The following is a 27504-nucleotide window of genomic DNA, read 5'->3' as shown; positions in this document are numbered from 1 at the left end:
GGCTTGGAGTGGGGGTCGGGTGAGCGCAGGTGAGAGTCGACAGAGTCGACAGAGAGGGCAGGAGCGTTTGCGGGTCAGGCGCGGTATCCCATGATGACGCTTCGCGGGCGACCGATATTGGTACAATGTTGTATTTACATCCTTTGAACGCCACCCAATTCCAGCAGATCTTGCTACTATACACATATCCCGACAAAGTTTGCCTGCAGCCCCTAGTTCCCTCCGCTCCTTTACCAGCTCGCCTTCTTCACACCGGGTATGTTTCCAGCCAGCGCGTTGATTCGGAATTGGTACTGTTACTTGTCAGCACATATGTCTTGTGTCACATCTGAGTGCCCGCGTACTCGGCCCATCCGGAAGTCGCTGAAGACACCTCTGCCCTTGCCTCCCATGATACACCTGTTCTTGATCTGCGTGAACCGCGTGTAGCAGTGCATCTGCGAGAGCTGGAGCTGGGCCTGGGCGCGCACGCGCTGCGGGAGCGTCGTGTTTCGTATTATGTATCGGAGCGCTTGTCTACAAGATTGTCGGTCAGCTACGGCCGCTTTGCGCAATGCTGGTCAAGGAAGCGTACCGTTCTGGCTCGTTCGCTTCGAAGACCTTCCGCTTGGTGTGGTCGCGAATGTTGCGGATCTTGGAAAAGCAGCCGATGTCGAGCGTCTTCGCGCGGAACTGAGACATGATGGCTGTGGTGGGCGGCGTCAATTGCTTGAGATGGCTGTCGTGCAGAAGTTGAGATGCGGATGCGAGGTCAGCCTGCTCCGAATCCTCCAACTTCAGGCCGCTTCGGAGTGGGGCTTACTGCTCTCGCTTACACTTGCCTGTCTTGCGCCCAAAGCAGCAAACAACGCATCGTCGGCTTGACCAAGCACGAGAATGAAGAAGCCTCAGCGACAGCCTTGAGATTCTCCTGTGACATACCGCTGTGGTTGGATGACCACCGTATTTCCCGCCCGTCACATTGCGCCGGCGCGACTTCTGCCCTATCGCACTGCTGACCTTTCCATCTCCAAAATCCGAACGCCAACATGTTTTCTCGGGACGATATTCTGGAAATTTACGACTCATTACCTCCGGAAAAGGACCCCCAATCACAAAATGACGAAGACCTCGCCCTGCTCATCCGAACCGTCAGCGGGCACAGTTTCATCACAGCACATGATTTGCGCCAAGACTTCGAAAGAATTGTGATCACAAAAGCTACACGGACTGCCGTAAAATCTGCCAGCAGCGACCTCGATGTTGAAGTCGATGTCGTATTACAGCTTATCCAAGGAAACCCTGCCCTAGCTCTGCTGAGCCAAGACGGCAGTACCATCATTTCAAGTGCAGAGCGAGATACGATTGTCAAGAACTTGGAGGACATGCTAAACAAAAAACTCGTCTCCAAGGCCGACTTTATCCAGTCGCACGATGTCCATGAAGAATGTCTCGCCAGCCTTCTCCGGATCCCGAGTATTAGAGAGAATCTTGCAGATGAAGGGGAAGATCATCTGTTGGGTAAAGTATACTCAAGGATAATATCGGAGGAGATGAACAGAAAGCTCATACGGGCCCTCGAAAAGAATGAGTATGCGGCGGATCCGTTTCACTGATGATGGCTAACTTCTTCAGAACAGTTGTGTTCAACTCACAGTCACTTCCCGGGACGCCTCCAATGTGGCTCGTACAGCTAAACTTTGTGCAAGTTTCAAGCAACACCGTGAACGGGGATGCGCTTTCGTCACAGTTTCACATCGAACAGGAGGTCGACGTCATTCGGTGCACGCCAAAGCAATCCCTCCTGAGTCAACGAGATGAACTTGTTGCCAAGCTGCGGTCAGGAAATATATTTGCTATTGACCTGGGACACTTCGGTCAAACTTTCAGAGACCTGTATACATCTTCTGCAGCCCTACAACAACATCTCCTCGAATCTCCCTATATCATCACCTTGAATGGTAGCCTAAGTGCATACGCAGTCTCTACGGAAAGGCTCTCCAAATTAGCCGATGATGCACAACGTAAACTTGGGCAGGATTATGTTGACCTGAACGTAAGCACACCGAACCAATCTCTGTGCGATAATATGTGAAGTGGGTTGTGAAGCTATGCAAAGTTGTGCTTACTCTCTTACAGACCATAATAACAACGGATGTGCCTGGCGACATCAAGGAATTGGTGCTCGACAATGTTACCCAGAGGATCCTGACCACGGTGTCAAATCATGGTGAAGGCACTCGCCGCGTGAAGAACTACCTCATGAAGAATGAATGGTACAGCCTTATGCAAGAAGAGGTGACGGGACTTGCGAAAACGCGCGCCAGCACCCAGTGGTGGGACTCGCTCAAGGACACATCAGACAAGGACCCTAAATTCCAAATGGCGGATGTTTTGACCGCCACTGTACAGCAAAAAAATTCCAACTTCAGCGAACACATGCATGTGTTACATGCCGTCGCACAGCAGAAAGATTCTGAAGTCGCTGCTGCTGAACAATTCTCAATCACTATATCTGATCTTGAGTCTAAGAACGAAAATGACTTCTCTATGTTCTGGGCTGAGAAAGTCTCACAGCGAGTCCACAACTACCGTGAGGCCTTGAAGGCTATCGACGAAACGAAGCTGAGTGAGCAACTTACCGATTTACTTTCAAGCTATCTACATAAGGACCTGCTGCCGGAAGCGATCTCAAAAGCCCGTACACAAGGACTAGTACGCAGCAGGAAGACGCGAAAGAATGTCACCAAATTCGAGGCAACTTTGAAAGCGAGCAAATCCGATCTCGCCAGCATACTCTCGACATTTGAAAAGTTTGGCAGGAAGCAAGGCCTCGTAGAAACTGATGGGGAGGCTGCGGAAGCAGCCAAGAAGGCATCAATCCAGGATATGGTTCGGCGGATGCAGAAGCCTAAAACTGACGCCCCTTCGATGTTTCTCAGCTTAGTAGTCATCCTCTTCGCAAAACATCATCCAGGCGTGGTCTATGCTACTGGAAAATTCGCGCCCAAGCTACTGAAGCAGCTGAAGACGAAGCTCGACGATGAGTCGTATGAGCAGGCGGAGAAATGGAAGGAGCTTGCAAAGGCAGGCTCATTGACCACGGATGACAGAGCATTCATGGTGCAAATGGCAGAGGCAGCGACTTGATAATGGAATACTTGGTCTGGGATGTTATGGTATGGTTCATGACAAGTCCCTAATTCAAGAGCGCTATGAAGTCGATGTAATCGCAGATTGTCAGCAACGATATGGCCATCCAGTCTGAAGATTAATATGGTGAGATACCGACATGAAAGTAAACAGCTGACTCAACTATCCGGATGAGGCTTAGGGTTGGCTGACGTAACGAGCACGCCTTCAACAATCCATCAAGGAGCACGGCCCACCGCCACTATTGCACCATCGCCGGCCGATAAACCTCAAACCCCGACGATCCGAAGCCGTCTCCGAAAATGCCCCAACTGGGGGTTCCGCGCCCTTCTGGGTCGTAAAGAGTTGTTCCGTGATGTAGGAGCATCGTTTAATATAGCGATGGTGATAGATCTCGGTCTGGCCGACATCCCGCATCTCGTCCTGTGCCCGGTTGATCACAACACCGTCACGGCATCGATATAATATCTGGGTATATGCGGGGTGCAGGGTGACCGTGCCTTGATGCCTGCCGCCGGCCAACTGTTCCTTCAATCGCTTGCCGTACTTGCACGATGCCAGGCCCAGGTCTAGGCTGAACCCGGGTCTTCCGCACGTGTATCTTAACGTTGAGGAGCAGGGGCGAATATCCGGACGTTCTGATTATACGCCTCAAAGCGATCAATTGCAGCTGCTCAGCTCGTACAATTCGTGGATTATGGGGTTCAAGATGCTCGTTTGCGGAGTTCTCGTTCCCCAGATCATCACCGCCTTTTGCCACGGATGACAAAATCACTACACAAGGCAGCTTAGGAAGCCACAACGCAAGAGACGTGAGACCTCAGGGGAAGATAGTCAGGGACACTGACGAAGCTGGATTTCGAAGCCTCGATTGCACCATCGCTGTTTCATTATTGGGCGAGACCACGTCGTTGTTCGAAGAATTTTCCGACCACAGTGGTTAGCGCGGATTGCGCCATACTTCTTGACTATGAGACCTTCGCGCCATTGTATTTGTACGGCAGCCGATGACGGAGCTCATATGTATTCCCTCGCGCAATTGACTCTCTGCCCTCCCTTCTCGATCACTGTGCTTGACTGTATCCCGCCTTGCACTTGTACCGGTTCAGAAAGCTCCTGTAAACGCTCAAGACTACTCGAACTCTCCACTCCATAATTTCATCTGTGGTGTCTTTCTAGCTGTTGTCTCGCACCCCCAGAACAATGTCTTCTACCTCGTATTACGAAGAAGCAAACATGATCCGCGACGACGAATCTGGTTATGCCTCTGGGGAGTCCAGCCACGAGAGCCTGCCCGAGATCGTATTCTCCAAGGCTCATCTCAAGTTCCTCAACCACCAGCTGGCCCAGCTCGAGCCCCAAGGTTCGTAGCACTCACATGATACATATGAATGATCCGTTCTAATACTGTTCCAGATATCCTCCGTTGGTGCATCACTTCCCTGCCTGGCCTCTACCAATCCACAGCCTTTGGTTTGACCGGTTTAGTTACGGTGGATATGCTGTCTAAGCTGGATGGTCCCTTGAAGTCCAACGTCGATCTCATCTTCTACGATACCCTCTACCAGTTCCAGGAGACTCTTGACCTTGTCGAGAAGGTTCGACAACGCTATGGCAACACCATCCACGTCTACAAGCCCCGCGGATGCAACACGACTGAAGACTTCGAGGCCAAGTACGGCAAGAACTTTTGGGATGTCAACGACGAGAAGTACGACTACGTTGCCAAAGTGGAACCCGCCGCTCGGGCCAATGCTGAGCTCAATGTCAAGGCCCTCTTAACTGGAAGACGAAAGAGCCAAGGTGGCAAGCGTGGTGACCTCGATATCATCGAAGTGACTGACAGCGGTGTCATCAAAATCAACCCTCTCGCCAACTGGTCCTTCGCCCAAGTAAAGGAGTATGTCGACGCGAACAAGGTTCCCTACAATGACCTTCTTGACCGCGGATACAAGAGCGTTGGTGACTGGCACTCAACACAGCCTGTCGCCGCTGGCGAGGACGAGCGCGCCGGTCGCTGGAAGGGAAAGAACAAGACCGAGTGCGGCATTCACAACCCCCAGTCGCGATATGCCCAGTTTCTGGCGCAACAACAACAGCAACAAGAAGCCGAGGCGTTGGCGCAGCAGCTGGAGAAGACTGTGGTTGCATGATCGACATGTCGTCATCGGGAAAGATTCTGAGTGGTTACTTTTATAGCATTTTAGCATCGGCGTTTTGGGCATGAGCGAATTGCATCCGGGTTAGGACGGGTCACGAACATTACTCCCTTGAGATCAAAACAGAAAGATCCAAGGTTGAGTCTCTGCATTAGCCCAGATATCTTCTGGATGAATTCAGACTGAATGAAAAGTTCGATATTCTAAATAATTAAAATCAATTGCTCCTCCGTGTGATGTGTGATTGTTCCGCTTTCGCTGCAACTACTTCAGAGCCAAGAACGGGGAAGAAACCCAGCCCAGTCTCCCCACGCATCAGACAAAAGAACGCAAATCTCGTGCAATTGCGCAATCGACCTAAGCCATAGCCGACCCAAAAGTCGCACCGATTGTAGCTAGTCCAGCACGCCCGCCGACGGGAGAGTGCCGTGGAGAAAGCACGCCCGCCATAGGCCATGCAGTATATACTGCCGTCATTTGCGGACCACCCTCCACAGCAGAAATTTCGGGGCCCTGCATTCCACTTATTTATAAACAAGTCTCCTTTCGTGTACACACTGAACCCTTGAACTTCCAGTCGCTCTGTGAAACTGCAACTACATCCACGAGCCGGTGCCGCCCACGACAGCTCCAAACGAAAGAGCCGATTGCGCAATTGTCCCCGCGACTGCCATTGTTCACACCCGTCGCTATACATCGCGGGATCTACCTCTCACAACCTCACATCACTCTTTCAGCATGGCTAACGCACCCCATGGTAAGCTGACGCTGTTCCTGCGTCGAGGAGTGCAAGCCGCTGACAATGCCAGGCGGCGTCCTCAAGGACTTGATCGCGCGCGATGCGCCGCGGCGCGAGGAGCTCTCCGCGGAGGCAGAGAAGCTGCAGGCTATTGTCCTCACCGAGAGGCAACTGTGCGACTTGGAGCTCATCCTGAACGGAGGTTTCTCGCCGCTAGAAGGTGCGTTGAGGTCTGGGTTTTCTAGTGAGGTTACGGCTGCTGCCCCTCGTGTTTACCGGGTTTGCAGCCGGACATGACTCGGGGACGGATGACGGCATACCGCTGCGCGCCCCACTGAACACCATAACTGATGTACTGCGGACAGGCTTCTTGAGCGAGAAGGACTACAATGGGTAAGGAGTTGTGAAGATTTTGGGAGAATTGCAAGCTGACTTTGCTCAAGTGTCGTCTCGGACAACCGCCTCGCAGATGGAGCTCTGTTCTCCATGCCCATCACGCTCGACGTGTCGCAACAGACGATAGATAACCTTGGCATCAAGGCCGGCGCCAGAGTCGCACTGCGCGACTTCCGTGATGACCGGAACCTGGCCATCATCACTGTTGAGGATGTCTACAAGCCGAACAAGTAGGTGATACGGAACGCCTTCATCGGAACAACACTGACGGCTCTGTAGGGAGAAGGAGGCCAAGGAAGTCTTCGGCGGCGACCCAGAGCACCCCGCTGTCAAGTACCTCTACGAGACTGTCCAGGAATTCTACGTCGGCGGCAAGCTCGATGCGATTGACCGCTTAGAACACTACGACTACGTTGGTTTGCGATGTATGTATGCGAAAACTCCTCTCCCCAGACTTTGCTAACAATATGCAAAGACACTCCCGCAGAGCTCCGACTCCATTTCGACAAGCTTGGCTGGTCCAAGGTCGTCGCTTTCCAGACCCGTAACCCCATGCACCGCGCTCACCGTGAGCTTACCGTCCGCGCTGCCCGCGCCCGCCAGGCCAACGTCTTGATTCACCCAGTCGTTGGTCTTACCAAGCCTGGTGACATCGATCACTTCACCCGCGTCCGCGTCTACCAGGCGCTCCTTCCCCGATACCCCAACGGCATGGCTGTCCTGGGTCTGCTGCCTCTAGCTATGCGTATGGGTGGTCCTCGCGAGGCCATCTGGCACGCCATCATCCGCAAGAATCACGGTGCGACCCACTTCATTGTCGGTCGTGACCATGCTGGCCCTGGAAAGAACTCCAAGGGCGAGGAGTTCTACGGCCCGTACGACGCACAGTACGCCGTCGAGAAGTACAAGGACGAGCTCGGGATCGAGGTCGTGCCCTTCCAGATGATGACCTACCTCCCTGACTCGGACGAGTACAAGCCCAAGGACGAGGTCAAGGAGGGCATCCGCACCCTGGATATCTCTGGAACTGAGCTCCGGAAGCGCCTCCGCACTGGCGCGGAGATCCCCGAATGGTTCTCCTACCCGGAGGTTGTCAGGGTTCTCCGCGAATCCCACCCGCCGCGCAGCAAGCAGGGTTTCACTGTGTTCCTGACCGGTCTCACCAACTCAGGCAAAGATGCCATTGCCCGCGCTCTGAATGTCACCCTCAACCAGCAGGGCGGCCGCTCCGTGTCGCTCCTCCTCGGCGAGAACGTCCGTTCGGAGCTCTCCGGCGAGCTCGGCTTCTCCCGCGAAGACCGCGACCGCAACATCGGACGCATTGCCTTTGTGGCCTCGGAACTGACCAAGGCGGGTGCCGCCGTCATCGCCGCGCCCATCGCGCCCTTCGAGGATGCCCGCAAGCACGCCCGCGAGCTCGTGGAGAAGTACGGCTCCTTCTACCTCATCCACGTCGCGACCCCGCTCGAGTATGCCGAGAAGACGGACCGCCGCGGCATCTACGCCAAGGCGCGCAACGGCGAGATCAAGGGCTTCACCGGCGTTGATGATCCTTATGAGACGCCCAAGAAGGCCGACCTCACGGTTGATATCTCCCAGAGCAATGTGCGCACCGCAGTGCACCAGATTGTCCTTCTGCTTGAGGCGGAGGGTCTGCTTGACCAGTTGTAAGCGTGTGCTGGGTTGTGAGTTATTACTTTGAATGATGGCATGACACACAAACGAACGTTGTTATTTCTTTTCGGCTTGGGTACTGCGCATAGACTGGGTGTGATGTGATGGCATTCGACTTGGCTCTTGGCGCACAAGACACATTTGCGGATGGACTGGACGTCTAGATAAGGTTCCTGCATTAGAGGGTGCCCCGTGGGGGATTGCCCTTCCACGCGAGCTAATATAAAGCGAAATCTATGGACGAGACATGTTCCCTGCGTGCATCTATACGTGATGTGTGGGCGGTGGACGCTGGGCTGTGGGGTTGGCGTGAGCACGTCAGGGACACCGGGATGGCGACATGAGTGGGTGGGGTGGTTGGGGGCTGGGCGAAGTTGCGCGGTTGGAGGGGAGAGAGGTTGAGGCTTGATTGAAGGTTTGATGGTGGGGAGGGTCTTGGGATGCTTGCTTGGGGTGTGGGAGGTAGCGTGTGGGTGCTGGCAGTGATGCTGGATAGGGATCTCACGACCTGGATCCTGCGGTCGGGCCTTGGGTAGAAGAACGGTACGGGTTTGTTCATCATTCTTAACGTACATGCGTTCGGACATTGATCACAGCCGTGAAAGCAAGGAAGACGTGCAATGCGGTGGCAAGCCTGAAGCAAGCAAGCAATGTTTTAGAGAAGCTGAAAGTTGCAAGTACCTTGAAGACAACAGCTTCCCACTCGTTCTTTCGGTTTTCTAGACCAAGGCGGTAGCAGCCTGTTGCTTTCGCAGCTTGGGCGTGGATCTTGTAGAGCGAATCGAATCGTTAGGTACGCCTGAATAATGATCCGTGGTGAAAAGGGATTTTTACAGGGCGGATAGATCTGCGGTCGCTTTGGGTCCCATGAGGGCAAGAGTGATACTAAGAAGTAGGGAAAGCAGTAAGGATATGTGTATGCCAATCTTGAATATGCAGCTGCGCTGCGGCTCTCGTGCATGCATTTGTGGAATTTGGTATTTTTGGATTTGTGGATATGTACGTAAAAGCTTTATTTGGGAAAAGTGATGGTAATCCAGGTGCTGCGTCTATCTGAGAAGAGGCAAATGAGGGAGGTAAGATAAAGACAGAGATTATGAGCTGGGAGACCAGTACAGTGACAAATTGAAGGTGTTTAGAAGAGCAGGAGAGCCCTCCAACTATTGAAGGTCACATTTCCCCCATAGTTTCAATTGTTCGAGCGTTCGGGTCAGAGGTTGTCGTGGATGCTCCTGCAGGTCCTTACACTGGAGAGTATTCTATTTGATCTCGAACTTCTTGTGGGGTGCTGCAACGACTGCTTGGCCCCTTGTACGTTCGTTATACCCCAGGAAGGACGCATTGCGATCGTGCTACTTTCATCAGATCATGCCTTAATTGGACAAAGTGCGACTCACGTGTGCCGTCGCAGCCATGCTGGGCCACAAAGGCCCAAAAGGGGCGACCTATGCCTTCTAGAAGAGCAATAGCGTGTGCCAGCACTTGTCGGTCGTTATTGCGACGTTCCTGGTGGACGGGCCCTCGGCTCAGAGGACGCGGCTGTCGCTGGTACGCCCGACTATTAATTAATCTAGTGCTCTTACCCCAGTACTGTGCCGCAACAAACGACGAGCGCAGCAAGCTGCTGCAGAATAACATTCGGCGAGGTAGAAAGGTTAATCGTATGTATGCTGCGTGCATACTTCCACGCGACGTCTCCCCACGGTTGAACGGAGTCCGTATTGATCGAGTGATAGATGTGTTCAGATGCGTAAAAACGTTCCGAAGGAAATATAGCTGTATTCGGAGTATACTATGCTCCAATGTGGAATAGAAGCAATTGGTCCAATATGAAATGGGCAGCCTGGACTGTGTCAGTACGAGATGACGTCGCCGAACGTTCACCCGGAGCCTTGGGTTTATAGTATTGTTTGGGATGGCATGCGTACTCAGTGCATTGCAGCATGGCGTTAAGCATGCAATTTCTTGGCCGCGTCGATATCGTGCAGCGACTTGTATGTAGTTCATGAGGCCTTGCAAGAATCCTTCGATCCGGGCAGGGTCGACTCTGATTTGAGGAGGGTCACGCCCATAGGATACCAGCAGTTTTCGAGTTGTAGGAACATATATGAGCTCAATATCGCCGTTCGTAGTTTGTGGAGCATGGACAGATGTAGGCCCAGCATTTTGTCGTGGTTTGCGGCGTGGGTGCGACTATCCGCCAGCATCCTGGTATGGTACATGGATCGGGTAAATGATCGCTGAGTATCAGCCAAAATGGATGAAGGCGTCGCAAGAAACATATATTATCACGCTAATCAGGACAGGTAAAGGACACGACTCCAGACTTTTTCAATTAGCCCAAGGCCGTATGTTGCGAAGGTGGAAGCGAAGAGGCTCGAGTTCTAGATCCTGCGTCGTATACCCCGGAGACCATACTATGGCTCCTGGGTCGAGTATATTGCGACCCGGGGATCACACGTGGTGCTGGTGGAGATGTTTAAATAGAGATTGAAATGCAGTTCCCTTGCTTCATTAGACAATCGCGTGCTTTGCCCTACTGGAAGGTGCCTTCGAATATCTGTACTTGCGACATTGATGTTACAAACATAACGAAGTACTCTTTTGGCACCGATATCTACTAGTGACCAACATTCACCGGCCAGAATCGTGCAAATTGCTAGCCGCTAGCCGCCGCACAGAATCATGAAGTTCTTCGCGATGGTTGCATTGGCTATGGCCTCGGTCGCGGCCGCCTCGCCTGCAGCGGTATGTTTTTGCTCTGCTGCCAAAATTGCTCGTATTGATACAACAATCAGGCGAACCTGGAACGCTCGATGAAGGCCAGCCGAACCGCGGACGGAGCCACGACTCTCACACCATGTATTGAATGTCCCTGCACAGGCTGGGCGGTCACTGATTGCAGATGCGTAAGAGCGGCTAGTCCCCCCGCTCAAATCGTAGCTGACAGATCATAGATCCCCAATGGGTGCTGTTGCACTTGAGTCGATACGGTAGAAGGGGAAGATAGATGTAGCCGGTTTCCTGTTGTACGTGACGAATCTCACTCAGGGCCAAGGCAGGGGATACGCGAGAAATGTACTAAAGATCATTAAATTTATTTCAGTTTACACTTCATTATGCATAACTTCCCAGAGGTCCACGATAGAGCATCGAGTGAGTGTAGCTGATAGGATGGTAGTCTCACATCGGTAATCACCGCAAAAGGGCAGGCGCCTTGGCATTTCAGCAACGCGTCTGTCGTCATCCTTCTACGAAGCGCGCAATCGGCCAGCTCACCACCAGAATGCCGAACGCCGGAATGAATTAATTCCGACGATCTCTCGTCGAGTCCTCGTGCGCAATAGTTGAGCTGCAACGCGTGCAGTTTGCCGTGCATTCGCTTCTTGTTCTTATCTTCTGATCATGCGGACGTGCAGCTGAACACTGTCACTCGTCTTTGCACGGCCAATCCACCAATATAAGTTGCTGCTGAGACTACAGCCTCTTACACATGGGCGCACTGTATATAGCTCGACTACCGACACCTACGCCGTAACTCGGTATGCCTGAGGCCGACTCTGAGCTTGTTATGTTTCTTCACGCCCTATCGCGAATACTGGGGTGGGCGTACTTCTTGAGCTGGTCAGTCTTACGATGATGTTGATGAGCATCTTTGAAGCTGATTGCGGTAAAGGTCTGCGTCATTCTATCCTCAGGCTTTCAACAACTATAGACGGAAGTCGACTCTGGGGCTCGCTGTTGGTAAGGAGACTTGCAACTAGATTCGCCCTCCAACGGAAGCTAAGTTGCGTGTAGATTTTCCTACGCTCAACATTCTCGGGTTTACATGGTACATCCCCCAACGTGTGGAAGATGATTGCATGCTGACGAATACTTTTAGCTATGCCATCAACACAGCCACTTTTATGTACTCTCCAACGATACGATCGCAATATGCCTACCGCCATCCTACTGCTCCCGAGAACACCGTACAGTTTAACGATTTCCTGTTCGCCGCCCACGGCGCGTTCATGTGCGTGGTACTATACAGCCAGTTCTATACGTGGATATGGGGATTCAAAGTGGGAGCGAGGCAGAAGGCATCCAAAGGAGCCCTTGGCATATTCTGGGGTTGCGTATTGGCAATACTTGTCACGGTCTTCCTTGCGCAAGCAGCAGGGAAGGATTCAGGATACGATCCCAGTAGTTGGGCCTGGATCGATGTGGTAAGTTAGATATCCGGATAGACGGCTGCTTGCTGACTGGACTAGATCTACGCACTGGGCTATGTCAAACTCATCACGGTCGTGGTCAAGTACATACCGCAAGCATGGGTGAACTTTAAGCGAAAGTCAACAGATGGATGGAGCATATACCCAATGCTACTCGATTTCGCAGGCGGGTGGCTTTCCCTGGCGCAATTGGTGCTTGATTCCTCGCTACAGAATGATTGGAGCGGCATCACAGGAAACCCGGTCAAGTTTGGCCTTGGGAATATTACGATCGTCTTTGATATCGTCTTTTTCGTCCAGCATTACATACTTTACAAGCATTCTGCGAAAAGCGCAGACGAGGAAGAAGAGTGGAACGATGAGCGAGAGGGTCTGCTCACATAGCTATCGCGCGCATGATCTCGATCCTTCGATAAGCACAACAACAAATTTACTCAATAGGCTTACTGGGCTCAATCACAACTATCTTCAACTAGCTCCGGCTACCAACTCCGCAAGCTATTGAACAGTCACTACGACCATCAAGCGAAGCTAGCGGAGAGTTCCACGCATGAGTCGTCCTGACCGACGACACGAATCTCATTGTGATCACTGACACTGCGCCTTGCCGCATTGAATCCGCCCAAGACCAGAACAAGCACTGGCCGCCGATAACTGCACGCATCCGGCATTGTACCTGCATCGATGGCGTAGCGTCTGTGCTATGGAGCGGCACGCGCACACGTTGTGGTTAGCCCGCCACCAAAACGTGACGATCGTGTCGTCGAGACAGGGATCACGCAAGGGTTGCTAACTATGAATCCTTGCGCAACCATCGTGATTCCTTCGACCCTTACGCGTGCGCTCGGCGAGTTAGAACCTTATGCAACGTGCGTATCGCTGTCAATGGAGCACTGTGATCTACACAGGGTTGGCACGGGCGCTTCTCATCGGAACGATCGGTGGCTGAATCTGTATTTTTGCATTCCACCTCTGGCACGTCCTGCTTTACCTCCAACACTAGGCAGCACAGCTTATCTGCTGTGCGACATCTAGACTATTTCACTCGAGCGACTAGGAGATTTCGTGATTGCGCCTCAAAGACGCGATCTGATTGTATCTGCCGTACATCGCCGGCTAAGATTCCCCTCTGCGCATCTAATCTCAACATCGACGGTAGGCGATTGGGCCAAACAAAGACCGATCTGCTCTTAGGGTCTCTCGCTGCAGGTTGTCATCATTGACCATTGGATTGGTGCGGCGCTAAAGGTTTCGGTCCGGGGGTCTTCCAAAAGTCTGTTTGGACGTCTTGGGCCGAGCCGGTGTCAGTTGAGACCTTTTTGGTACGGTATGTCCAGCCATGCGTCATGAATGCACACGGATGCAGCACACTCCATTAATTGCAGTCAACATCCCGCTCCTACCATTGCAGGGACCCGAACGCAGTCTCTAGCCTAGAGGCCCCTCGGAGCCGCTGACATGCCCATGTTGACCAAAAAGAAAAGGCACAGGCTCTCTGGCCACGGCTTCTTCTCTTCCTCGCCGCCCGTGATCTCTTCGCCAACCAGCTTCGTTAAAATTTCCGGCGCCGGCATGGGCCACCCGCTTCCAACTACTGGGGGTGGAGATCATGATAGCGCCGCAGATGACAGCATGCAAGCTACCAGGGCTGCAGAACCGCTTGTGGAGGATTTAGATCAGGTTCATGCCGACGAGGAACACGCGCCGGTACAACAGTTCCAGCCCTCGCTAAGCAAGACGGTCGACTACTCTCCTGGGAGACAACACTCCCCAACCCCATCAGAAGAAGACGCTGCCGCCCCTCCGCCTGATTTTACACGGAGAGGCATTCATATCCCTACGAGGACTAGGTAAGATCGTCACTATGTCGGCATCATATAAACCTTGTTGATGAGTCTGTAGCAGCAACACCGCTACGCTCAAGAAGCGTTTCTTTCGCTCCTCAAGCCTGCCACCGACTACACCAACTGAAACTGCTCCTATGCCTACCACAATTGACTCTTCCTCCATGCGTGAACGAAGCTTGCGAAGCTCGGCCGACTCTGTCCAATCATTCGACACTCAAGCTTCTTCAATCGCAACACATCAACTCGGTCCTCTCCAAACAAAAGGCCCACTCGAGGATGTCGACCGCCTGTCCCCCCTTCTGGAAGATGACCCCCAGTCCTTTGAGCTCGTCGCCCCAACCTCAAACCACAGCAAAGGCTTCGATCTTGAAACCCGATCGGAGCAATTGTTCTCGAGAGATCACCTCCAAGCCATCTTCCGCGACACACCTTCTCTCCTCCGTTTCACCGCATTCCTCAGCACAGCCAGGCCGAAGTCGGTCCCGGTCCTAATCTATTACCTCGATGCGCTCAAGGCTATGCGCGCGATACAGTACGCCAATGCCGTCGCGGAAGCGCTCGAGCCAATCGATGGGCAGGAGTTTACGGAACATCCCCCACGGTCTACGCTTAATGCTGTGCTGGAGGACAAGGCGCAGCAGGCGTTTGATATCCTCGTTAGAGACGAGCTGCCTGCTTTCATCACACACGTCTTCATCCAGCACGTAAGCGTCAGCATTCAGAAGCGCGTGACAGGCAATATGCCCCCGATGCTGCGCGAAGCAAGCGAAGGTCTAGCCGAAGTATTTTGCGTCTCAGACCCGTCGCGATCGGATAACCCCATCATCTTCGCGTCGGAAGAATTCCACCGCACAACCCAATACGGCGTCAACTTCGCCATCGGCCGCAACTGCCGCTTCCTCCAGGGCCCGATGACGAACCGCAGCAGCGTGACGCGCCTCCACAACGCCGTCAGCGAGGGCAAGGAAACCAGCGAGGTCTTCCTCAACTAGTACGTCTCTCCCTGCTCCACCCACAGCCCACATAGATCTAACCTCCACGCAGCCGCCGCGACGGCTCCCCCTTCATGAACCTCCTTATGATGGCCCCGCTCCTCGACTCCCGCGGTAACCTGCGCTACTTCATCGGCGCGCAAGTTGACGTCTCGGGCCTCGTGAAGGATTGCACCGACCTCGATGCGTTCCAGCATTACCTCGACGTCAAGGAGGGCCGCGCGCCGCCGGATGATAATAAAGACGAATTCCAGGAGCTCAGCGAGATGTTCAATATTCAGGAGCTCGAGACAGTGCGGCGGTGCGGTGGGAACATGCACAGGGAGACGCTAGATGAGGATGACCGGATGAGTATGAGGGGTGGACAGCAGCCACGGCCGCGGGTCGTCATTAAGGATATGAGTGCCTACGGGGATGAGGGGCTGAAGAGCAATAATCTGCCGCTCAAGACGGAAGGGAAGCTGCAGGGCGTGTACAAACACGTAGGTTTGGGTTAGCGATATGGTGTTGACATTGCTGACTATGGCGTAGTATCTGCTTATTCGGCCGGCGCCGTCGCTGCGCATCCTCTTCGTGTCGCCGTCGCTGCGCGTCCCGGGGATCTTGCAGTCCCGCTTCCTCGATCGCATTGGAGGAAATACCCGCGTGCGCAATTCCGTCGCTGAGGCCCTCACCGATAGCTCGCGTGGTGTCACCGCGAAGATCCGCTGGCTGAGCACCGCGACCGCGGACCTCGACGAGGGCCAGCACGAAGAAGGACGGCCGCGTTGGATACATTGCACACCGTTGTTAGGCCAATCTGGCGCGGTAGGCGTGTGGATGGTTGTCTTGGTGGACGACGAGAAACAGACGGGTCCTGCACGGCGCTTTAGGCAGGCGCCGCCAGTCCCAAACGACGTGCGGAGACTGCAGCAACAACGCTCCAAGCACCTGTCGCCGGAGCCGTCGGCGTATGATATGGACAGCGAGAGAGAGCGCCACAGCGAGCGCGAGCGCGAGGGCAGAACGCCGATGTACAACATGGGCCACATGAGCGGCAGCCAACCGCGGCTTAACAGGAACGGAGGTTATAGCCGACCTGAGAGCGCGATGAGCGAGCAGAGGGCAGAGCCAAGTATCGCCTCTTTTGCACTATGAGGTGCCGGCGACGTGTGATACGACACTGACGTAGTCAGGGAGCAGCAATGAAAGCAGCGTAGCATCGGATCGCAACCGGCGCCCGGTTCGCGACGGGGGCATGACGAAGACGACAACGCTCCAGCGGGAGAGCGTGGACCCGGCGCAGGCGGAGCAGCGGGCGGGCGCGTCGCACAATGGCTCCGTCTCGAGCAGTGTGTCGGCGCAGGAGGTGTTGCCTGTTATGACGAGGCCGAGGACGTCGTCGGGCGCGAGGTAGCAGTTTGGAGGACCGTTTTTCTCTTCGTGAGCGAGGTAATTGGGCGGCATGGGTGATTCGGCGCGGAGTTTGGGTTGCAATATACCCTCTGTGTATGGGTTCGTTTTGCGGTGGTACTCTTCTGGACTGTAATTGGGATGGTAATCGGGATGCTGCAAGCAGTACATATAGACTGTGACGCGTTAGTAGAGGACCAGAAGGTCTGGACCAGGACATGGAAGCCACTCACTCTACACCACATCACCGATTTGTTCACACCTAGTCCCTTGGATCAATCGATCTCAGCATGCATGAATGCGTAGATGCGTCGTAGCCATTCCCGCCCAGCTCAGAATCTGCGCAACTCTCTTCTCTTTCACCCCATACTCACCATACATCTTGCGGTAGCACCTCAAAGGTCTCTCCATCCTCCCTCACATGCGCCCTGTCCTTATCCCTGCTCAGCGGCATCCGCATATCCAGCGCATCCTCCCCATCATTATAGTACTCCTTGACCTTGCGATACACGCTGTAGCCCATCTTGCGGTACAGCTCCTTGGCCACGACATTGCTTTCGCGCACGAACAGATCGACGAACCACGCATCCGCCGCGTCGCAGGCTTTGGCCAGGCTGTCGGACAGCGCGGTCGCGTGGCCGAGGCGGCGGGCGCGCGGGGCCACAGTCAAAGCGGTGATGTGGCCGTGCCAGGGGAGGTAGTTGGGGTCTGGATTGGTGTGTGGGGAGTAGGGGTGGACTTGGGGCGGGAAGGGGGAGGACTCGAGTTTGCCGAGGACTGGAGGGCGTCAGGGTTAGTTGCTGGAGACGGCTACTGCATGGGAGCGGGGGAAGGAGAGGTGGGGAAGGGACGGGCAGGCGCACTGTAGCCTTCGATCTCGCCGTCGACGCCCTCGATCACCCGGCATAGATCGGGCCATTTGGTCAGGTACTCGAGGTAGAAGCCGATGTTGTAGGTTTCGGTGAAGGGGTCGAGGTTGGTCGTGGTGAGGCGCAGGAGGTCCGACATGCGCATTGTGCGGATGGACGACATGGCGGCGGTATGCAGGCAGCGGGCGTGGAGCGGGCGACGTCGTCAATCGCAGGCTTGTGCTGGCGGCAGATTTTGGTGTTGACAGCACTTGGTGGGGAAGCCGCGGGGGTCTCTGCCTCGCCTAAAGCTGCCCTCTGCGCATCCCACCCGGCTCTACTTTCAGCACAGCACAGCACCTGTCCACCTCCTTGTCCGAATGGACCGGAGGTCTGCTCCGGGCCCGCTCCCCGTCGACGTCTTCCCACGCCCATTACATCAGCGCGCCCTCGCTCTCCACGTCGTTGCTGACCACTGGGAAATTATGTTGCGCGTGTATGACGTCCTCACATGCGCCTTCGTTTGGCTCTCTCCAATCCTATTGATTGGCGGTGCTTCCCGCTACAATCGACACCTCCTCTACTTGCCCGTCCGAGTAACTTGAGCAAGCTGTTCGGCGGCGCCCAGTTCAACTAGACCTGGAGCGCCACCCCTGGACCTATGTACCCGGTGGCACCTTCCACGCGATCACCATGACATACTGACTGTGTTCCCACCCATTGGTTATTGCTGGCGGATAGCAGTGCCGCTGCAATCGTCTCCTTTGACCATGTTGCCTTTTCGAGCGACATGCTCGCGGTAATGTTGGCCGCGAAGGTTTTGGAGGTTAGTGCTGTATCTGAATATACTTGGCTACGCAGGCCGGGCAGTGGCTGCGATTCATAGCGGCAGTGTATACCGGGTGGCATGCTACGTGGTGAAACGTCATCTGCAAGTAGTTCGGGCAGCTTTACGGGCACCTTCGCCGCTGCAATCGTCTGGCTTCACAGTACTGCCTCTTTCGGCCATGTAATTACGTTACAGTCAGCTATGAGGGGTTGAGATTGTAGGGCTGAGGCTGCAATTCGTACCGGAGAAGGATTCCGCTGGCCCAACCTCCATCGTACCCGCAAGTATGCAAGGCAGTATCACGGGCAGAAACACCGCTGCAATCGTCTGCCTTGACCATACTGCCTCCTTGGGCGATACAATCACGTTACGGTTATCCACGAAAGCCCAAGCTCACAGGGCCAAGACTGCGATTCCGCTAAACTTCTTCGCAGGCACGAGGCCCCAAAACACTACACTCATCATGAAGTCAACAAGGACACAACATCACGGACAACATCTACACATCATGTACTTGGTAGAAGGGTAATGCAGCTGAGACAGCTGCTGGGTATCAAATTCTCTGTTGCTACAAATCTGTATACAAAGATGCTACATGGTCTCCCAAAGCATCAAAACCTCTTGTTGCCCTGATCAGGATCCGTCTGATTTGCAGATACAAGCCCCGCTGAGTGCACGTAATCCGACCTCAGATGCCTCCTCACACCGCTATGCTCTTCCTCGGCCGGCCCGTCACTTTCTTCTTATCCGTGCCGAAATGCGACGTCCCGCCCATCAAAACATCGTTCTCGGCCGCGCGAACCACGGGCGTAGCGTCGCCACTCTTCGCCTTCTTCTCCTCGTTTTCAGCCTCCGCGCCTCCTTCCTTGGGTAACCTGAATGCTAAGAATGTCTCTTCCGCCCTCCTGCACGTGTCAAACACCTGGTTCATGTATTTTTCTACGGCATCCGGCGGGCGGATGGCGCGTGGCAGCGACTGCAGTATGTCTGGGTGGCCGCTCATGACAAGCACGGTGACAGGCTGGTAGAAATCGATATCCTTGATATCGGCCTTCTCGTCGAAATCTTCGATCCTCGGGGGTGGTACGTAGGGGGTCGCGGGTGGGAGCGAGATGGGCGCCGGCGTTGTGGTCGCTGCAGGGGTCGCTTGGGTAGGTCCAGGAGTTGCGACGTTCTGCAGAGCGCTACTTGGAGTCGCTGTGCTAGTGGCATCACCTGCTGGAGTGGGTGTTGGCACCGTGCTAGCAGCAGCAGCAGCAGCGGGAGAGGGAGCAGCTTTCGGCGCTGGTGTGGCGGGTGGCTTCATGTCTGCAGCAGGTGGCGGCTTTGGTTTCATCTTCGTAACTAAGAACGAGAACTTGGCACCAGAGTTGTTGGGCAGCCACTCCATGAAACTGTAAGTTGGAAAGTAGAACTTGTCACCGTTGCCCTCCTTAAAGTCAAACACTAGCGGGCGATAGGTTACCCGTGGCGCCTGGTATGCAGGATACTGTTGAGCATGGTGCTGATGGTACTGCGGTGGCTGATTGTACGGTGGCTTGTGGTTGTAGTTGGGAGGATGCGATAGGTGCGGCGGCCCTGGAGGTGGTGGGGGCCGTGGAGCCATCTGCGGCTGGTGGACGTGTGGAGGATTAGGAGTAGGGGTAGGCGGAGGCTGTTTAGGTGGTATCAGTTGCTGCTGCTGCTGAGGTGGTGGTGGAGGCGTCGGTGCAACGGGTTGTGGAGGTGGCGCGATTGGCTGCGGGCGTGGTGCGGCGGCTGGTTTCGGCGGCGGAGGTGCAGGGCCAGGCTGGTGCGGAGCTTGCTGTATTCCCGCCTCTTTCTGCTTCTGTAATATATTGGTGAGTTCGCTAATGTGGCCCTGGAAGAACTCCAGCTGTTCCTTCGTCGCTTGCCCCGCGGCGACAATCTTCATGACGGCCTTCAGTTCAGGATCTTGTCCCGCTCGTTGCGCCAGCATGTGAATGACAGGGTCCGGTGCAGGCGCCTGCGGAGGTGGCGGTGCCTTCTGCGGCTGCGGCTTGGGCTGTGGCGGGCGCGGAGGAGGCGGCGGTTGGTGTTGAGGTGGGGGGTGGTTGTACTGGTATGGGCTCTGCTGGTTGTGATTCGGCCATTGTCCATACGTCGGCGCCTTCTTCTGCACTTGTCTGACAGCCTCTCGCGGCCCGTAGAGACGTATGGGAAATGTGTGCGGCTCTATCACCAGCTGTGCCTCGCCCACTTGGGGGAAGTTACGCACAATCTCCTTCTGGCGCTGTATGTTCTGCTTGTCCTCCTCGGTGCGGTCGGCGACCTTCTTCGGCGGCGTGAAGAAGGCGTGGAAGAGCCTGAAGTTGGTGCCCGAGACCCATATTGCCCGGGACCGCTGGAGGGAGGCACTGAGCACGCCGCTGTGCTGGATGTCCTGGTACTCTTGCGACGAGAGATCGAGCGACTGCGGTTCGGAGAGCGTCGGCAGGGGCTGGCCGTCTACGACTCGGAGGGGGAGCATGGGCTGCGATGGCTGCTGGGGGCCCTCGGCGACGGGCGTGCCTCTGCCTGGAGTTGCATCTTTCGAGGGTGCGATGCTCGGCCGTTTGCGCTTCAGAGACTTGGAGGGCGGCTTGGTGGGTGTATCCTTGGGCGTGCTGGGGGGCGGAGGGGCGGCCTCCTCTCGTGCGCGCGCCCTCGTCGACCGTCGCGGCTCCGACATGATGGCGCTGTCGAGTGTTGGATGCTGGAAGAATATCGGGACCGGCGTGTCGGCGCGACTCAGACGCGCTCGGGGGAAATCACGTGCGCGGGAGGGCCCGCGCTAGCCTCTGCGACTTGTGGAGCGCCTAACAAACAACTTCGGGAACAAAAGGGAAGTGCCCAACACAGCTAGCCCCATGTCCAAACGCGCTTCGGACTCGTCTTGTCTTGTCGCTCGCATAGTACTGCGTCGCCGTTGCCGTGTACAGATGCTACAACAATGAGCTTCAATGTGGCAACGACACCAGGGGCAGACTCAAAACGTCGGCAGCATCGTCAAGCAAAGAACGTGCACTTCCATCTATTCCCGTGCAGACACCGGTGCGCAGGATAGGCTGACACAGGAATGGGGAAATACATACTCATGCCCAGCTTAGCGTAGTCCTCACAGCCATTAGCCTACGGCATGGCGTGCCAGTGTACTCCGGGATGTGCACTGATCCGCCTTTAAGGCATGCATGCCCGTCCATGGGCCACTGCTTTCCTTCCTTTCGAACCATCGCTTTGCTTTTGTGTGCTCACGGCTTGCTCAAAATGCGCTCCTTACGACAATTCCTTTGTATCGCGTCACTATCGTCTCACGCTCTCGCTACATGCTTCTTCCCCAATGGGAACGAATCGCCCGCTGACACTCGTTCGTAACGCTGGCTAAGAGTTGGCGAACCAAGTACTAATTCTTGCAGCTTGTAACCCAGACGCAGAAGTCAGCCATTGCTGCTACAAGGCATGACGCGCGTATCACTTCCACCCCAACCTACTAACACCACCCAGAACCAAGCTTGTCTAAGTAACGGTCTCTGTGTGAGCGACCCACACAGCCCCATCAAAGCGCGACTCCATCGAGGAACCTGCTCCGACAAGACCTGGAATTCCCCCGACTGCCCGAACCACTGCACCAGCATCGCCGACAACGGCGTCCCCGTCTACGCCTGCAACCAAACCAACGTGGACTCGTACTGCTGCTTTGACGGCTGCGAGTGCAATGCGTCCTTTGAGACCTTCCGCTTCCCCACGGACGACGTGTACACCCTCACCATCGTCAGCGAGGCGTACACAAACACGCACATCTCGACTGCGAGCTCCGCATCAAAAGCCTCACAGACAGAGTCAACGTCGAAGAGCAAGACCGCATCCGCAGCGTCGGCGCCTGCCAGCACAACACCCACCGAGTCACCGTCAACGCACAACAACACCCAGACCGAAGGCAAGGATGAAAAGCTATCGTCCAATTCCACCGCTATTGGCGCTGGCGTAGGGGTCGGAGTTGGCGTCGCCATCCTCATCGCTGGCCTGGTAGCCTTCCTCTTCTGGCGCCGTAGCAAGAAGCGCCAGCAAGGCGAGACCAATCCATACACAGACAACGGCTTTCCACTTGATCGCAAGGCCGTCGAGGTGGACAACACGACGGACATGTACCATACACCGGGCGCAACATCGCACAACCAAGGCGGGGCGACTATCTATGCGCATTACGCTGAGGCGGAGCCAAAGTACGTCTTTTCATCGGATCTATTGTGGATGAAGCTGACATAGAGAAGTGCGAATCCCTTCGTCTCTCCGCACGAGTTGCCAGTTGACACTGCGCCTGCCGAGCTTCCTGCGATGGCGAGTCCCAAGCAGGTTCCTGATTTCAAGCAGCGCCTTTGATCTTGGGAGGAAAGCAAGAATCGCACAAATTGTGCAGGGTCAAGGATATTGAAGGATGCGGGCCGGGGGTATACGAGGCAGGAAGATTGTGTGTCTTCCTCATTCCGGCATTACCCAGTCGCGCAAAGTACTTCCCACGAGCTGTCTACAATACTGCGCATGGACAATCCTCTATTGTGTCACTATGTGGCAGTTTGCAGGGTCGGGGATGTGCTGAGAGGTGAATACATACCTATTTGTAATGCTACGAATGATAATGAGCTTGAATCGTCTGGGTGTTGCAGCTGTGAGACGCGTCGACTAAAAGCAAGCTCTTGGTGACTGATTGTTGATGAGGCTAAAGCGAGTTTCACGTTGTTTCTCACCGATGTTCTGGGTGTTGCAGCACCATTGAAGGATATCTTCAATCGCATTGAGCTCTGATGGACAAGCACTGCGTTGCCAAGCGAAGATTGATACATTCGTGGAAAATCTCGTTGGGTAGCTGATTACAGCTTGCCAAAGGACTTGCCTGAGAATTCTGAGTAGCGACCCTGCTGGCATGTACAGTCTTGTACAATACATCTTCTGAGAAGATAGAAATTAAATCTTATTTTGAATTGCGAGATACCTTCACAACAAGCCATATAATCATCAGCACAACAGTATTCTAGATTGTGTGCCTCGATAGCTGAAAATGAGTCTCTCACGCCGAAATGAAGATGCTGCGCATAAGCTTATCTTTATTCACCGCCAGTCTAGGGTGTTTGATGTCGCCCCCAAACCCCTCGGCCTCGAAAGGTCTCACGTGACAGCCCGCCTTGCCGGACTTCGCGGTCTGATACACGGCCTCTCCAAATAACCGCACCTCACTTCTCGGCATTGAGTGACCCCGAAAAAAGCAGCGAAGCGACGGCCCGATGCAGCACAGTGCGATGTGAGCGAAATGGCTTCGAGGGTAGGGGGCCGGGTGAAGGACGGGCCTTGTAGAGTGGGTGAGGTACGTACCTATGGCACGACGCAATGCAGAGGACAAATCAATACGGCTGGAACAGCGCAAGATGCCTCGATATCGACAGGGGGAAATTGCGGTGCCTAGCCATCAACCATCACCCGAAGCAAAGCCTTGCAGTAATTCCAGACGTGAATGGTATTCACTACATGAACCGCCCATGCTCGCACGAACCTCTACGTTCCTCCGTCAGCACCGTAATGTTTCCATTACGCCCCGCCATATCGATACGACAACTCTAACTCAATCTCAAACAAATCTCCATCTTACTCATACTTCCCTCCTTCCCTGGCCATCCTTAATGCTCCCGCGCCACACAGCGCAACCTTACTCCTACGCCTCAGCGTCGCACGAATCTTCTCCGCTTTTTCTTTTTGGGTGGAGACTTCAGCTATACGCGGTCAGCACAGTGGCCCATGGTGGCGATGGCGACGGCGACGGCGATGGCGACAACAGTGGCCGGCACCCGCGATGTGGATTCCGCCACGCGCCTTCCTCCTCGCACATCCTGTGGCTGTGCGATACATTGCGCAGCAAAGGCCCACCCTCGATGGGGGCCGCCTGTTTCACACCTACCCTTCCCAAACGCCCCTGATTGGTTGGATGGCCCCAGCATGATCACAGCGGGAAACATCGAGTATGAAACGCGCGTGTCCGAACGTAGAAGGTGGTAGACGGAAGGGCAGTCTATTGTGAGAGCGTAAATGGTAGGGTGCAGTAGGACGGTCTTAGCGCTAATTTCAGAAACACTGTCGGGTGGACTGGGCGATCTGCAAAGTGTGGGGGAGTGACATCCAGGTCCGCGCGTTTCAAGGCGTGGACGTCGGAGTGTCCGGGCTGGGGTGTACCATGGACACTGGACAACCAAGGCAGGCGAAGTCCAGAGCATCTATCGCAGTCATGGCAAGATCCGCATCTGGTCGGCGGGCAAGCACTTAAATACAATTAGGATTCACGTGAAGCTGTACACACGATGATGTTGATGAGATATCTCGATTTGCTCTATACTTTTTCTCAAGCCCTTTGAGAACGAACACTTCGGCTCTACAGTAGAGTCCAAACGCTGGCTAGCTTTGCAGTGCGATGCCGAAAAGAAACAACGCGAAAAGAAACCAAACAATCCCCAAGCCTCAGGTCTCAGACCCCCCCAAAACTGAATCTTGAACAAGTGAAGTGAAAACAGAACGTAGATACATCAAAACCATCCCCTAAAAATGTCTTCAAGTCAAAGAGCGCGGTAGCTCGTAGTCGTGAACAGGAAGCGAGTCTAGCTTTTAGACGCGGCGAGCGTGAAGAGCAGGGCGGCCGTAGTACATGCTGCGTTTCTGGATGTTGCCGTTGGAGCAGGTGGTGCCAGGGGCAACGGCCTGCCAGACGACGGAGCCGCCGTTGCAGATGCCGAACTGGTTAGCGCCGTTGCAGACGATGGCGCCCTCGGATGAGCAGGTGCCCGCTGAGCCTGAACCAGTCGAGCCGCCAGTCTCGCTGCCGCTTCCAGGGTTGGCCGGGGCGGTGCTGGATGGAATGGTGGCAGAGACGGGAGACGAAGCGACAGGGGCAGAGGCAGCCGGGGCTGAAGTAGCGATGGTGGCGAGAGTGGATTGAATTGGAGCACCAGTGGCAGAGGCGGCGGGGGCAGACTCGACGGGAGCGGACGCGGGAGCGGATTCAGCCGGCGAGCTCTCGACCGGGGCACCAGACGAGGGAGTGACAGGAGTAGTACCCTTTGCGCCGCAGTCGCCGGTAGGGTCCTCAACATCGTTCGTGCCGCCATCCTCGAGGTTTTCTCCAGGGTTAGGGAACTTGACAGCGTGGTTCAGAGGGCTCGTGCAAGTGGTGGATGCGATGTTGGCGATGAACATATCAGGAAGAGCATCGAGGCCGGAGGCATCGCTGGCACCACCGGTAACATCGATCGGAGCGCAGTTCATGTAGAACTCAGGAGCCCCACTCATCTTGGCAAACCAGGACCAAGCGAAAGTTCCCTTGCCGTTCGGAATCGACTCGGGGAGGGTGTATTCGAAGCTCTTAGTACCGTCCACTCCAGGGCAGCCGCCTTCGATGGACTTGATGACCTTGAACACGGAGTCCTTGGTAGGCTCGGTATCAGTGGTGTAGGAGAGCTGGCAAGAACCTCCTCCGTGAACAGCACTGCCGTCGAATTCGAGCTTCTGTGACTCGCCGACCTTCATCGAGTTCATCTGAGTGACCTTGAAGCCATACTGGCTCTTGCAGGGGAACTGATCAGCCGTGATGGCGGCCTTGTCGATCTTGACTTGATCGGCAGAGTAAGGGACCGGGTTGGAGATGGTGATATGGGCGTTGGTAGCCGCAATGAAGGCAGAAGCCGCGAAAAGAGCAGATCGGAAAGACATGTTGATGGTGTTGGAATCGTGTAACGACTGAAGTCTGATTGAAGGAGTGTGGTTGGAATGGAAGTGAAAAACTAGCCCGGCTAGTGAAGAAGAAAGGATGCAAAGCTGAAGGAATGTGAAGCGTTGGAAAGACTGTGATGAGATGAGTCGTGTAGAGTCGGTTGTGCCAGACCTTTATATGCATCTGCCATCCACTTCATCCCTCGTTGTCCGCCACACAGCCTACCCATCATCGGAGTCCTATGGCGATCCCTAATTACCAGCAGTTTCGAGAATGGTAGTCCGGAAACAAAACATCAGCCGGCTAGGCATCACGTACTCCACTATGCCAGCGCCTACGAGGGTTCGTGCGAAACTGGGGCTGATCGCCATCAGGCTACCAGCCAAAGAAACCGCATTGCTTAGGGTGTCTGGCTCAGGTAAATTCATGCGATATCCGAGAACGGAAGGCCGATTCAGGGCCACGGCTGCCCATGTTGGTCGCCTTCGCGAGGAGGTTTTGTTTCGAGGTCTCTACTGGGTAGGTCATTGGTCGTCGCGGAGTCGCTAAGCGGGCCGCAGGAAATTCCGGCTGACTGGCTAGTCAGGGTGTTTTAAGCTTGTTTGAGCCGTAGCCCAGCCATCCTGGTTTAAACTGGCCGATTGGCGAGCCCTTCTGTCCTGCTTTGGCCGAATTCCTTCTTTACTGCGTGCTGACAGGCCGATCCTTCTGGTAGTTAGAGATATTTGCAGCTGTCAAACCTGCGCGCGATGCGAAGAACAACGATCATCCAACAAGAGCGAGTCGGGAGGCAGGTCGAGAAGTGGACCTGGTCGTGCGGATGACAGCCTCGTCTCGTCTGTCTCGTAGGTCCGAAGGCGTCTTCCTAGTTGATCCTTCATGAGGCCGCCAGAATGCAACCCCAGAAAGTGCATCCTTCCTTTTCGGTTACATTTCCTCCGGACCTATGATGCGTATCGTTCGTAGCCCAATCCCATAGAAGTCTGGTCTGCTAGCCTGGTCAGTCGTAAATGTCCGTTGTGTTTCGGTTAGTGCTGCGCCTCGAGCGAGGACACGGTCATTTCCATAACACTGGAAACACTGGGCGAGATCTCGCCCCCAAAAACTACTGTACCACTCCCGCTTCTCATAGCCGAGCAAGCATTGGTGTATGATGCAGTAACTCCACCAAGCCGCGGAGGCAATTTCAAGAATGTAACCTGCTTTCCGGCGGCACGGCACAGCCACTGCTCCGTTGCTCCTTTCACACGCAGTCCAAGCAAAATATAGTCTCGGACACAATGCTGTATACAACCTTTGTACGATGTATCCGATGACGGTTCAGTTCATGACGTGAATCGGGTTCCAGCCGCAGTATGGAGAGCCCGTCATTCGTACGTTCTGCCACGTCCCAGCTTTTGAAGCGGCACACCAGCAGCAAAAGCGACGTGACCAACATCCTTTTCGCCTACCGCATCAGCCAAATGCACTTCGACGTCTTGCATGATCTTTGCTCGTTCCGTGGCGTCCAGTGTACTCTCTTCGTTGGGAATCTT

The 27504-nt window shown here is 54.8% G+C and overlaps 11 protein-coding genes across 11 annotated transcripts; 6 read left to right on the top strand and 5 right to left on the bottom strand.

Annotated features, from left to right (window-relative positions):
• Positions 1-55: 55 nt before the first annotated feature.
• Positions 56-737, bottom strand: CC84DRAFT_1161443 (glucocorticoid receptor-like (DNA-binding domain)). The gene is made up of 3 exons (XM_018177741.1): positions 575-737; positions 345-516; positions 56-293 (listed from the first exon to the last, which is right to left on the bottom strand). Exons 1-3 carry the CDS (start codon positions 679-681, stop codon positions 231-233), a joined length of 342 nt encoding a protein of 113 aa, XP_018040874.1. The 5' UTR covers positions 682-737; the 3' UTR covers positions 56-230.
• A 291-nt stretch (positions 738-1028) lies between these two features.
• Positions 1029-3129, top strand: CC84DRAFT_1083261 (uncharacterized protein; the record flags this gene model as incomplete). The annotated part of the gene is made up of 3 exons (XM_018174006.1): positions 1029-1570; positions 1615-2035; positions 2119-3129. The coding sequence occupies 3 exons, from the start codon at positions 1029-1031 to the stop codon at positions 3127-3129; spliced, it is 1974 nt and encodes a 657-aa protein (XP_018040873.1).
• Positions 3130-4368: 1239 nt separating this feature from the next.
• On the top strand, positions 4369-5285 carry CC84DRAFT_1184522 (phosphoadenosine phosphosulfate reductase; the record flags this gene model as incomplete). The annotated part of the gene is made up of 2 exons (XM_018180753.1): positions 4369-4495; positions 4549-5285. The coding sequence occupies 2 exons, from the start codon at positions 4369-4371 to the stop codon at positions 5283-5285; spliced, it is 864 nt and encodes a 287-aa protein (XP_018040872.1).
• Positions 5286-5563: 278 nt separating this feature from the next.
• CC84DRAFT_1161441 (ATP-sulfurylase) lies at positions 5564-8344 on the top strand. The gene is made up of 6 exons (XM_018177740.1): positions 5564-6048; positions 6101-6250; positions 6396-6423; positions 6474-6656; positions 6706-6851; positions 6902-8344. The coding sequence occupies exons 1-6, from the start codon at positions 6030-6032 to the stop codon at positions 8095-8097; spliced, it is 1722 nt and encodes a 573-aa protein (XP_018040871.1). The 5' UTR covers positions 5564-6029; the 3' UTR covers positions 8098-8344.
• Positions 8345-9240: 896 nt separating this feature from the next.
• On the bottom strand, positions 9241-10220 carry CC84DRAFT_486502 (uncharacterized protein). Its single transcript, XM_018186470.1, has 2 exons — positions 9498-10220; positions 9241-9452 (listed from the first exon to the last, which is right to left on the bottom strand). The coding sequence occupies exons 1-2, from the start codon at positions 10105-10107 to the stop codon at positions 9421-9423; spliced, it is 642 nt and encodes a 213-aa protein (XP_018040870.1). The 5' UTR covers positions 10108-10220; the 3' UTR covers positions 9241-9420.
• A 1146-nt stretch (positions 10221-11366) lies between these two features.
• CC84DRAFT_1161440 (uncharacterized protein) lies at positions 11367-12766 on the top strand. The gene is made up of 5 exons (XM_018177739.1): positions 11367-11724; positions 11777-11844; positions 11899-11932; positions 11984-12308; positions 12354-12766. The coding sequence occupies exons 1-5, from the start codon at positions 11645-11647 to the stop codon at positions 12696-12698; spliced, it is 852 nt and encodes a 283-aa protein (XP_018040869.1). The 5' UTR covers positions 11367-11644; the 3' UTR covers positions 12699-12766.
• Positions 12767-13772: 1006 nt separating this feature from the next.
• Positions 13773-16290, top strand: CC84DRAFT_1172899 (uncharacterized protein; the record flags this gene model as incomplete). Its single annotated transcript, XM_018180001.1, has 4 exons — positions 13773-14164; positions 14217-15152; positions 15206-15635; positions 15685-16290. 4 exons carry the CDS (start codon positions 13773-13775, stop codon positions 16288-16290), a joined length of 2364 nt encoding a protein of 787 aa, XP_018040868.1.
• A 625-nt stretch (positions 16291-16915) lies between these two features.
• CC84DRAFT_1082284 (acyl-CoA N-acyltransferase) lies at positions 16916-17577 on the bottom strand (the record flags this gene model as incomplete). Its single annotated transcript, XM_018173972.1, has 2 exons — positions 16916-17322; positions 17409-17577. The coding sequence occupies 2 exons, from the start codon at positions 17575-17577 to the stop codon at positions 16916-16918; spliced, it is 576 nt and encodes a 191-aa protein (XP_018040867.1).
• Positions 17578-18819: 1242 nt separating this feature from the next.
• CC84DRAFT_1161437 (uncharacterized protein) lies at positions 18820-20936 on the bottom strand. The gene has a single exon (XM_018177738.1). It carries the CDS (start codon positions 20912-20914, stop codon positions 18923-18925), a length of 1992 nt encoding a protein of 663 aa, XP_018040866.1. The 5' UTR covers positions 20915-20936; the 3' UTR covers positions 18820-18922.
• A 426-nt stretch (positions 20937-21362) lies between these two features.
• CC84DRAFT_1161436 (uncharacterized protein) lies at positions 21363-22866 on the top strand. Its single transcript, XM_018177737.1, has 4 exons — positions 21363-21589; positions 21639-21679; positions 21727-22445; positions 22494-22866. Exons 1-4 carry the CDS (start codon positions 21424-21426, stop codon positions 22600-22602), a joined length of 1035 nt encoding a protein of 344 aa, XP_018040865.1. The 5' UTR covers positions 21363-21423; the 3' UTR covers positions 22603-22866.
• A 1709-nt stretch (positions 22867-24575) lies between these two features.
• CC84DRAFT_1161434 (uncharacterized protein) lies at positions 24576-26458 on the bottom strand. The gene has a single exon (XM_018177736.1). It carries the CDS (start codon positions 25966-25968, stop codon positions 24868-24870), a length of 1101 nt encoding a protein of 366 aa, XP_018040864.1. The 5' UTR covers positions 25969-26458; the 3' UTR covers positions 24576-24867.
• Between the last annotated feature and the right edge of the window lie 1046 nt (positions 26459-27504).

Source organism: Paraphaeosphaeria sporulosa (assembly GCF_001642045.1).
Source record: "Paraphaeosphaeria sporulosa strain AP3s5-JAC2a unplaced genomic scaffold CC84scaffold_2, whole genome shotgun sequence".
Classification (NCBI taxonomy): domain Eukaryota; kingdom Fungi; phylum Ascomycota; class Dothideomycetes; order Pleosporales; family Didymosphaeriaceae; genus Paraphaeosphaeria; species Paraphaeosphaeria sporulosa.
Note: the sequence above shows the minus strand (reverse complement) of the source record. Positions and strands in the feature narration are given on the sequence as shown.